Source organism: Poecilia reticulata, linkage group LG16 (genome assembly GCF_000633615.1).
Source record: "Poecilia reticulata strain Guanapo linkage group LG16, Guppy_female_1.0+MT, whole genome shotgun sequence".
In the NCBI taxonomy this organism is placed as follows: Eukaryota; Metazoa; Chordata; class Actinopteri; order Cyprinodontiformes; family Poeciliidae; genus Poecilia; species Poecilia reticulata.
Window position 1 is genome coordinate 8,995,843 of NC_024346.1, and position 11,226 is coordinate 9,007,068.

The 11,226-nt window shown below is 35.9% G+C and overlaps 2 protein-coding genes across 3 annotated transcripts in view; both read left to right on the plus strand.

Moving 5' to 3' along the window:
* Positions 1-1,709: 1,709 nt before the first annotated feature.
* Positions 1,710-2,947, plus strand: LOC108166993 (cornifelin homolog). The gene is made up of 3 exons (XM_017309253.1): positions 1,710-1,854; positions 1,953-2,089; positions 2,285-2,947. Exons 1-3 carry the CDS (start codon positions 1,743-1,745, stop codon positions 2,387-2,389), a joined length of 354 nt encoding a protein of 117 aa, XP_017164742.1. The 5' UTR covers positions 1,710-1,742; the 3' UTR covers positions 2,390-2,947.
* A 2,249-nt stretch (positions 2,948-5,196) lies between these two features.
* The window catches only part of oscp1b (organic solute carrier partner 1b), an 8,815-nt gene continuing 2,785 nt past the window's right edge, over positions 5,197-11,226 (plus strand). The window contains exons 1-6 of one of the 2 annotated variants that reach the window (XM_008431109.2): positions 5,197-5,425; positions 5,807-5,848; positions 7,971-8,125; positions 9,533-9,700; positions 10,630-10,710; positions 10,808-10,911. In XM_008431109.2, the coding sequence (XP_008429331.1) occupies positions 5,314-5,425; positions 5,807-5,848; positions 7,971-8,125; positions 9,533-9,700; positions 10,630-10,710; positions 10,808-10,911 (662 nt within the window). In that variant the 5' untranslated portion in view covers positions 5,197-5,313. The remainder of the gene's footprint in view (positions 5,426-5,806; positions 5,849-7,970; positions 8,126-9,532; positions 9,701-10,629; positions 10,711-10,807; positions 10,912-11,226) is intronic. The other variant, XM_008431110.2, reaches the window with a different exon arrangement.

The following is an 11,226-nucleotide window of genomic DNA, read 5'->3' on the forward strand; positions in this document are numbered from 1 at the left end:
AAAAGTTTTAAAATTATTTTATGTGCCTGGATGTCAAGACAGATAAACTACAATAATATCACAGTGATTTTGTCTGCTGGCTTTCAACAGTGTAATAAAAACAATTTGTAATATAAGACCAAAAGCCTGTAACCTCAGCCTGCCTCCTGCTGTTGTCCCCTTGTAAATCCTACATCCTTAACTAATGGGCAACTGTGCTACTTTTCTTATTTCTTAAAGATGTTTCAACTCTTATCCAAAAGGTTACTTCAGTGCTGAACATTGTTGAAAGTAACGAGCATAATTTGAAGTCGGAACGGTCACACTAACAGGGCTAATTAGGAAACTAATGGGGGAAATAAGACATGTGAGTTATTAGCCCTTCCCTCATTTGACAGAATCCTTACAAATGAGGCCATTTGAACACTTGTGTGATAAACAGCGTTTGGTTCCTCTATTTAAAAAAAAAAAAGGAATTAAAAACCAAAATGCAGCCCCTCCCTCTTGCACCCCTGCAGGTAAGTGCATGTCGCCGATTGTATTGTGTTCCTCATCAAACACTGACTGAAACCAAAACAAACACTTGCCTCAGCTGTCCTCAGGTATGTTAAAGCAGGAAGACAGGCCTACTCAAAGTCACCGCCCCAGTTACAGACTCTCCCCCCACTGAAAAAGATCTGTATGTCTCACTAACATCTCTGCATCTAAACTGTGTTCCCTCGACAGTTCTCACAAGTACATTCATTTACTGAACGGTGCTTTTATGGGGAAAAAAAGCTTTTAAAATTACAGTCTTAACTGGGCTCATCTTCTAGTGAGCCGCAAAAGCCTAAGAAAAGCATCAGTTGTCGTTAGCCGTCCTAGTTTGCATCCCCCACAGATCTTTGTCATCCTCAGAAAACAGCAGTTTGTTGGCAAACCAGCGTTTCACAGCTCATGATCGTCACAGTTTCCTGTGTGGTGTGAAGCTTGTCAGTTTGATCAAACGGAGTTCAGACTTCTGGTAAGTGACATGTTTGCTCTCTCTGTCAGCAAATTAACTTAACCATTCTCTAGTGATTTAATTTAACTATTTATTCTGGGACTTGCAAATCAACTAGGAACATTTTTGTTTGCAGACTAAAACTTTCATATTTAATTTAATGTAACTTTATACTTTTTTTCTCTCACTTCCTCTTGGTAGTACCTTCTAATTATGGTCACATTTACGTGTCTGGCTACAAAAGCATAGTTACGTAAACCAGGGTTAAGGTTATGCGTTCTTCTGGAACTACTGAACATAAAATATACAACTTATATTTTAACGCCATATTTGTCATAAGAAAAAGAACAACTCTGGTTTTTCTAGAAGGATTGCCTGAAACTGTATGGTAAGCCTATGTCAACATAAGAAAAATTAGTTTAACTGTATAATTGTGGAAAAGGTAAATTATTTATTTACTTGATCGGTCAGAGCTACTCCACTCCACAGATTAGTTTCGTTGGCATTTAGAAAATATGTGAAAACTTTGTTGAACAACTCTAATTTGTTGAAAGATTAATAAATTCTGATTCCTTAAACACATGGCCTATAACTCACATTTGCTGTATTTTATTGAATAGTAAAATGCTTAACTGGAATAGTTTTCTACAAATAGCCCAACTCTGATGATATTTAAATGTTTCATAAGCATGTTGTGTTGTGTCTTGTGACGCATGGTCACCTCTTATTTCACGCTTCATTTTTACAGGGTGAAATAAAACATTCCTCTCCAGCAGTTCAAATGTCAAACCCAGTGGTCACCAATCAACCTGGTGCAGGAGGCTATGGGACGAATGTCCAGACTGGAGAGTGGAGCACTGGCTTGTGTTCATGCTTTAGTGACTGCTTAATCTGTGAGTGCAATCGGGTCATTTATGTCCTATGCAAATGGTTTTAAAGAGTGAGAAAGATATAGTTCTGTCGGTCAAACTGTCTCAATATATGTTTTCAGGTGCTTTTGGTTGCCTCTGTCCAATTGGTCTGAGTTGCTACACTGCAAATAAGTATGGTGAAAACTGCTGCCTGGGTTGTGTGCCAGGAGGCATTACTGCCATGAGGACTCATATGAGACTGACATATGGCATCCAGGTACAAAATCGATCAATTCCTGTCTTATGTGAAGTTAGGGAGATTTGTTGCAAAACTGTAGATCTTATGAAAGGCAGAGATTTCACAAACGAACGAAATAATGTGCTTTCCCTAAGATTATGAGAACTTAACTTGCATGCATTTCTTCATTCAAGTTCCCTATTGTGAATTTTACTTGTCATTATTTAACCACAGGGGACGGTATGCAACGACGCCCTCATGACTTTTTTCTGCGGACTTTGTGAACTGTGCAGGATGGCCCGAGAAATTCGCATCAGGAATGGAGACGTTACAATGTAACATGATGATTTCATAAGCCCTGCACTTATTGCTCAGTATAATAAGTGTAATTCTGCTCACATTGAAAACATTTTTTGTATATAACATGCTTTTACTAACAACATGTTATGGGCATATGTTCATCTCTAAAATGATTTAAACATTTCACATCCTTGCCATGTTTGTGTAAAATTAGAGAAAGAGTCAAAATGTACAATGTATATGAATATTTTATTAAAAATCAAACTGCTTATGTGGAGTTCTATTTCTGATTTGCTTCCAAAATGTTAAATTAAGCTACTTAATCCCTTAATATACAACCACAAGGAAAAAGTCTTAATGAGCTGGACAATGATATTGTTTCTCCTTTAGTAATTCTATGTCAGGGATTTCCATACCCTGTTCTGAAATATATATGGGCAGCTTAATTCGACTTGATAACACTGAATACAATAATCGATTCTGCGTTTTTATGTTTTACATTTTAAAGGCAACATGAACTTGCTTGTATTCGCTTTTAATTGCTTGTAAACCTTTCTGTTGTTCTCTTGCAGAGTGTTGATAAAGATAAAGTTTGTCTCTGTTTGTCAGTGTGTGGACCACAGATCTGAAATCATGATTAGAATGCAGCAGCACACTGTCACCTAAACCATCTGCAGCCTGTCAATAGGCTTGGGTTCAGTTAGGGTGATTTGTTGATGTCTGACGATGAAACTGTTTAGGCCTTTCAGATTAAGACCCACAATAAATGGTAAACAGTGCAGAATTGTCATCTGACAGGAAAATAACTCCAGTTTGGGGCTTAGCTGCTTGTTTAAAGAACGTTTTAGATCATTCTTTTTATGGTGTTTTAAAACCATAAGATCAAACATAGACCATGGAAATTGGCAAGGTAAGAATCTGTATAGATCTATCTCCTGCTTTGGTCATTTATTGTATTCTTTATTCACACACATTATTATTTTAATCACTTTTTGTGATCTCCAAGCCATAGTTGCACAAAAATTTGATTAATATGTTATTATATACAGAATTGGACAAAAAGGTATTTCTCACTTACAGATGTCCTTCTTTTTTGCCTTTTAGTCTCAGAATCATAGAACTCATTTAAATATGTCAAAAATAACCAGAGAAAATTTGAAAAGCAATGTTGAAATGATGATTCCATAAATACCCCACTCAAACTGTGTTTTGTCCATAATTACACATTACAGCAAATGTCGGCTAATTTAGGATCTAAGAAAAAAGAACACTTATAGTTTGACACCTATCCCCTTTGGTTTGTTCAGTTTAACAAAGTAAGAAAATAACTTAATTACTATCAAAGGACAATTACATTTTTGGAGTACTTCCAACTATCCAAGTTTGACTATCCAAGTACTTCAAAGAACGATGGCTGTGGGAAGGAAAGCTATCCTTTGTGTTGACTTTGTGTTGAAACTGTTCTGAAGAAGCTTGTGACTGAAGGCACTGTATTATTGCATAATAAGCCTTTGAAAAGGATGCTTGTTATTGTCCATTGCCAGCAGGAGCTTGTTGAATAATGTGCATTAAGTTGATAGAACAATAAAGGCAAAAGCAGAACTGTGTAGAGGGCAAATACTTTCAAAATCAGGCTCCTTTTGAAAATCTTCATTAAATCAAATACTTTTGCTAGTTCATTACTTAACATGCATATAATCAATCACATCATTACAACCTGACAAATTCAGGCAGAAGAACTAGACATTTCCAAGTTTTCCACGACATAAAACCTTTGAAATCAGTACTTCTAGTAGGTAATCTACATTGGAACACTGAAAACACTTCCTGTGATAAAATCTACCGTTTACTGTATGTTCATATGACCTCCAAATGGTACATGTTTAGCAGATGAACTGAAGTAGAAGTAAAAAGTCTGCTCCAATACAATTATTCCTAGAAGATTTTTTTTTTGTTTCTAAAAGCTACTCAAATGTCACTAGCACCCACCTCTGCACATGAATGTGCTTTGATGCAGATCATACTTTAGTTCTGGCTTTATTGGGTCTTCATATGCCATGTCCTCATGGCTTAATTTCTTTGTGTTAGCAACGGCTTTCTTTTTACAAAGTTTGAATGCCCGGCAAAGTTTAGTCATGTCTACAGATTTTTCCATCTGAGCCGAAGGTCACTGCAGGAATTCAGGAGTTACCCGTAGAAATGCACTGTGAGGCATTCAAAGCTTGAGACATAGTTTAAAACCCAACCCTGATGTAAACTTCTTTACAAGCCTATCATTGAAATATCTGGTGCAGTTTTTGGTCTTTATTGTGCTGTTTGTTCACAGATGTTCTCTCATAAACCTCGAGGCTTTCAGAGAGAAGTTGCATTCATACTGAGATTAAATCGCACACAGATGGGCTCTTGATTAGGCAAGACCTGGAAGCAATTGGCTTCACAGGATTTTGTTTAGAAATTTCAGAGTAAAGAGGGCTTAATAGAAACAAATGCCTCACTTTACATACTTTTATTTGTGACGTTTTGTATGTACTACACAATTGTATAATGTTCAGTATTTGGATGATGAGATGAAAATACATCGTATGTAGTTTGTAATGTAACGTGTCTGTATGTAATTTTTGGAAACGCATTCAGTTGAGTTTATTTGATATTTTGGAAAGCACCATAAGTAAATTAATTTACATTATTTTTGTAATATCATAATTACTTCTACTATAAGCAAAAGGTGTGCTAACTATTCGTTCCCACTAAAGTCGCATCAAAAATGTATATATTTCCCCCCCTCTAAGTTCAACCACAGTCTTACGCATACGCGCTTTCGTCACTGCTCTGTGATTGGCTCTTTTGTTCGTGGCCTGGCAACCAGAAGCGGCTTTACCAAACACACAGACCCCTTCATAGCAACTAGTTAGAGGTGTCCTGCAATTAGCTTGATAGGAAGATTCAAGACGTCAAATTCAAACATGTCTACGAGGACTCTACCGCTGCTCTTTATCAACCTCGGCGGAGAAATGCTGTACATCCTGGACCAGCGGCTTCGAGCTCAGAATATACCCGCTGACAAAGCTAAGAAAGGTAGCGAGCTTAGCAGCTATTCAGCTAACAACACAAATGTCACTATACTCCAAAAAAACGCAGATGATGCAGTAAGAGGAGTTCATTTGCCTGTTCATCAAATGGTCAGTGTGCCTTTAAATTGAGGTGATACAAAAAATATATCTATTGATTATCAGACAGTGAGCAGTTAACGTTGTAGGATCAAATAGTTGGACTAGTTTGCTCCTTAGAGTAACTTTTAAAAAGTGAGGGTTCAGAACAGATTTTACTGTCTTCTGTTGGTAATAATTAAATGTTGTTACATAACGTCAACAAAATTACACTTCATTAGAGATAAATGAAATTATATTTTTTAAATCTTAAATTTTTTTTTAATGCATTTTCTCTTGATTCATAAAGTTTCCACTGTACCTGCCTGGATAGAGGAAGACAGAAAGAGAGGTATTCAGTGTAAACATGCACTTCTGCATTAGATGCTCTGCTTTGCTTTGACCTAGCTGGACTATATGCGCTGTTTAAACTACAGAATATGTCGAACAATAAATGTGCATCATGATAAATCAAAATGTCATCAAAACATGGATTTATTTCAGTAGTTAGACTCAGAAATGGGAACTTGTTCATTAAAATTTTCAGAAAAACAGAATTACAATCAATAAAAAGAAACACTTGAAATAAATCACACTGTGTAAAGAATCCATAGAAGAGCTTCAGTTTTTGAATTAAATTACAGAAATATATTATTGTCTCATTTCAGAAATTCTCAATGATTATTAGTCACATAAGTGGCTGAGTCAACCAAATTGCATGCTTGGTACAAACTTAACATTATATGAGCTTGCAATGTGTAGTTAAAATAAGTGTTTTATGCCATTACTGTAATTTAAAGTGTTTATAAGTTACAAAGTTCCATGTTGACTTTTATATTACAATTTACTACATATAACAATGTTATATAATCCAAAAGCTACTCCTTTTGCTTTCTGCGGATGTCGTGGTGGTTGTGTCTTCCTTTGTTTTCAGCAGGACAAGGCGTGGGCTGATATCAGATTCTCATGAAGACCTTGATTAATAATGCCACAGTATCTAAATATTTACACAAAATTTACCACTGTACACATACAATGAGATTAAAGTCAGCTCCAACAGTGCAAACAATATAGGAAATGTGTACATTGTGTACAATGTGTATATGGTGATATTTACAATTATACATTAGTTATATGTACATACACATATAACCAAAGTATAATTAGTGTATGTGAGCATTCAGGGTGTTAATTACTTTTGATAAATTCATAAATCGTCTAACATAACAGCTATTCCTACTAATGTCAAAACAATATAACATCAATACAGTTGTTGAAATCCTATTTCAGTCATCATTTTGATTTTTTTTTGTGTCCATAAATTTAAGTAAATATATAGATCTAGACATCGACTGAATTTAGTTATCATTAGTGCTTACTGCGCAGAAAATTATACCTTTTTTCATCTCTTCATGTAGTAACAGAAGTTTGCTTGTTATCTGTTTAACAAGCAGATATCATCTGCTCAGGCAGGCGGCCTGCTGTCAAGTGCGTAACAGCTTGCAACTCAGAACCAAATGTTTCAAAACAGCTTTACTGCAATAAGTGCGATGGGGGCTGCTGCTTTAGTTTCACCCCATAAATGTCTGCGCTTTTCATGATCAGTCATAATTCCAAACAGCCAAATCTGTCTTTGTTGTGAGCGAGGGAAGACAGTTGGATGCTTTTGTTTCCAACTTACCAGCGTAGTGGAGGTTTTTCACTCCTTTACCTAATGCTCCATGAAGTCAGCGTTTGTTATTCCAGCGCCTTCTGTGATATGTCATTAAAAGCACTTCAAGCCACTGCATTAATATGATTTGAAAAAATTAAGCTATTTTGAAACTAACTTTTTACACTTACCTGGATACCAATTAATGACCTAAACTTGACTAATATTTAGCATGTTCATGTACATAAAAAAAATATATATATTCGATTTGGATCATTTAGTTCAATTGTGCTGCTGTATGGTTGTTAAATACAGAGCTGTTTGATTAAATTGTTAATGTCACATTGTAGATTAGAGTTCTTCACTCACTGGTGAAAAGAGGAAGTTATTGGAGAAATTAGGTACACTCTAGCCTTTTTATGTGATCTTGTACAGAAAGCACCAACCCAGTGCTCCTTATTATGCATTTGATTAATTGATCATCATAGAAAAATGTTGCGTCTTTTACTAACGGAAAATTTTGAGACAGTTTTCCTAATAGTGGACAATCCAGCAGATTGACCTCAACATCCGGCCTTGCAGAGCTCTAAGGGGGAAAAAGAGCTGAAATCAAACACAACATAACAACACACATACGTGATACCGCCTATCAAACATAATTATAACGCTGCTGCTTTCTTAGGTCCTGCTGGATAAAATCATATTGACCAACCTTTAGCTTAGCGTGCAAAAATGCCTGCTTCTCAGCTTCCACTGTTGAAAGTTCTCTCCAAAATGTGTTTATACTGTTTGAACTTTCTGTTGTATTTCTTTGCCTGATCAGTTATGAATGACATCATCACCACCATGTTCAACAAAAAGTTTCTGGAAGAGCTTTTTAAGCCACAGGAGCTTTATTCCAAGAAGGCTCTACGAACTGTGTTCGACAGGCTGGCCCATGCGTCCATAATGAGACTCAATCAAGCTAGCATGGACAAGGTAATACTTCCCAGTACGGTTATGTTTATTCACGCATGACCTTGAAATGAATCATATTAATCTAATTTACAATAATGGCAACATGTAGTGCCTAATACTCAAGCACATTGAACCTTTCTGCATGATTTTACCTTACATCTACAAACTTCAGTATATTTTATTGTAAATTTATATGATAAATCAAATTGAAGTAGATCACGATCTTGACTTGGAAGTAAAATGTTTAATGGTTTCCAGGCTTATCAGAGATGTTTTGCAGGTGGACATCTAAAAGGCCTGGTGTGCATTAATATTCAAACCCTCTCAGGTTACTAACATCTGTTCTGTAAAGGCATCATATGTTTGTTAGTGTAAGTTATTCTCCAAATAATTACAGCTGTTGAGGCCTGTAGAGGTTTGTTAGAGAAAATTGGTGAGCAAACAACATCATTGTGACAAAGGAAAGCATCACACAGGTCAGGAAAAAGTTGAGAAGTTTGAGTTGAGGTTAGGTTTCAAAACAATATCCCAATATTTAAGCATTTCACACATAGTGGATTGTTTAAATGTTGGGATTTTAACGCATCATCTGAAATGGAAAAAGAATGTCATAACTGCAAGCCCACCAAGACATAACCGCCCACCTAAACCAAGAAGCCGAACGAGGAGTGTGTTAATTAAAGGAGCAGCCAAGAGGCCTTTTGTATCTATGCAGGAGCTGCAGGGAGCTGCTGCTTAAGTGGGAGAATATGTTGACATTTTCCACTATGACTGCTTGTCTCCCACTCTATGAATCTGGCCTTGATGAAAGAGTGGGAGGAAGAGAGCAAAAAGAACCCTGAAGCTTCTTAGGCATGCATAAAACATATTGAAGCATTTGCTCTGGTTACATGATGCCAAAGCTAAATGTTTTGGTCCTAATGCAAAATGCTATGTTCTGGGAACCAAAAACTGCTCTACAAAGCATGCTCATAGATATGAAACATGGTGGTGGCAGCATCATGTGGTAGGATGTTTTTTTTCCATTGGGGACAGAAAGCCAGGACAAGTAACCCAGCTTGCTACTAGCTACTTTTTTTAGCTATTTATTTGTAATATATTTTTGAAATTTTATAATGTTCATCTCACACCTAAAAACCTAGTAAAATTCCATTTAACTTTATGGTTGCAATATAAAAAGTTCAGGGAGTGTAAATGCTTTTCCAAGGCTCTGTATGCATCACATCATCGTCAGATTAAAACACCAGTCAGACGTAAATGCTAGAGTACTACTGTTGCATTTGTATTTTATTGGCACTAGACTGAATCACATGACTAATATGTGGCTCCCCCTGCTGTCTATTATGCAACAACAGATTGTGTTTTCAAGGAGACAGGATTGTGTTTTCAAGGAGACAGTGACGTTGTCCTGTGTGTCCTCCTCCACAGCTCTATGACCTGATGACAATGGCTTTCAAATACCAGGTTCTTCTCTGTCCCCGACCAAAGGACATCCTGCTTGTCTCCTTCAACCACATGGATGCGATCAAAGACTTTGTGAAAGATACTCCTAGCATTTTGAGCCAGGTTGACGAAACATACCAGCAACTCATAGAGGTACAGGAGATGAGTGTGCCACAAATGGTGTATTAATTATTATTAAAAAAGATATAACAGAAGATAAAGTACTGGATATGTTCTACTGGCCAGCAGATTTAGCTCTTTAGCATGAACTGAAGTTAATCTCACAGAGCTTGTCATGCATTAAGGGTCACTGCTTCTCCTCATGCAGGATTTTAAAAACTCTGCAATGCAGTTATATGGCTAACACAATATGGTCGTTCAAGGAATAGAAAGCATAATTTATTAAAGAGCTTTGTAGTAGAATAGTGGCTATAAGACATAATTAGATACCATAGTAACAAAAAGGGCTTTGTGTTTTGGCCTTTTAATTTAAAGCACAAGAAAGAGATTTTAGCTGTGAACTGGAGATTTATGTGTTGTGCATATGTTTATGTTGTTAAAACAAGCATCTACATTTTTTAAATAGAAAAATATATATATATACAAATATATACAGTTGTGTATATATTTGAAAATGTACAAAAACATTTTCATACAAATGTTTTTGTATGAAAAGATACATAACTTTCTTGTCACTGTCTTAGCTATTACTCCAAAACCAAAATAAAAAACTGGATTGCAGTTTGCAAGTGCACTTGGGAACAAATACTTAATTAATTAGACACTTCTTCTGATGTCTTTTTAAACTGAAATTTGCCCATAGTAACAACTATTACATTTGGTGGAAATAGAGGAGCTTTAAGGGCTGAGACTGGCAAGCCTGCTTTACAGTAAAGAGGAAGCAGCATTCTATTTTATGGGTGTTTTGCTGCGGATGTTCCAAGCCCAATCTCAGTGCCATTTAAAATGTATCTGAAGAGTTGAAAAACCTCTATTTTTGACAAATATTTAAAATTTGTATATTTTTAAATTATTCTTTAATTATTCTTCAAAAATGATTGCATGTATTCTTTTCTTTTCAGATGTATACGCCCTTGTCTAACGGTGAATTCCAACTGATTAGACAAACCCTTCTCATTTTCTTCCAAGACATGCATATTAGGGTAATTCTTTGTTCATGTTTCCTAAATCTTAGACACTTCTTCAGTGTGATTTTTGAGTCATTTTCGCTACATGTTCTGCTGCTGTGTTTTTCGCCAGGTGTCTATTTTCCTAAAGGACAAAGTGCAGAACTCGAATGGCCGCTTTGTGCTTCCTACTAATGGCCCTGTGCCTCGTGGGACCCAAATTCCTGGAATGATTAGGTGCTAAAGTACTTTTGTCTTATCTTTGTGTTCCTTGGGTTCGAATGTGGACTTTATTAACTAAACACTATAACCAAATGGTAATTCTCCATATGCATATCTACCATTATTGTTTTGGGTCAATTTTCTGAAGGACTGTTTTTGTGAGTTATTAATGTTAAATACTCTTATAATTTTTAGGCTTTCTAATACTTAAATAAGATGACATGTAAAATCAAAAGCTACTTTTGATTTTGTCAGAGGAAGAAAAAAAAATTATATATATATATATATATATATATAAAACTTACTCTTTGTCATCTTTCTGACAGAGAA

Coding starts and splice junctions, on each gene's coding strand:
- LOC108166993 (XM_017309253.1), top strand. CDS start 1,743: ATGTCAAACCCAGTGGTCACCAATCAACCTGGTGCAGGAGGCTATGGG. Junction 1,855..1,952: donor CTTTAGTGACTGCTTAATCT/GTGAGTGCAATC, acceptor ATATGTTTTCAG/GTGCTTTTGGTTGCCTCTGT. Junction 2,090..2,284: donor GACTGACATATGGCATCCAG/GTACAAAATCGA, acceptor ATTTAACCACAG/GGGACGGTATGCAACGACGC.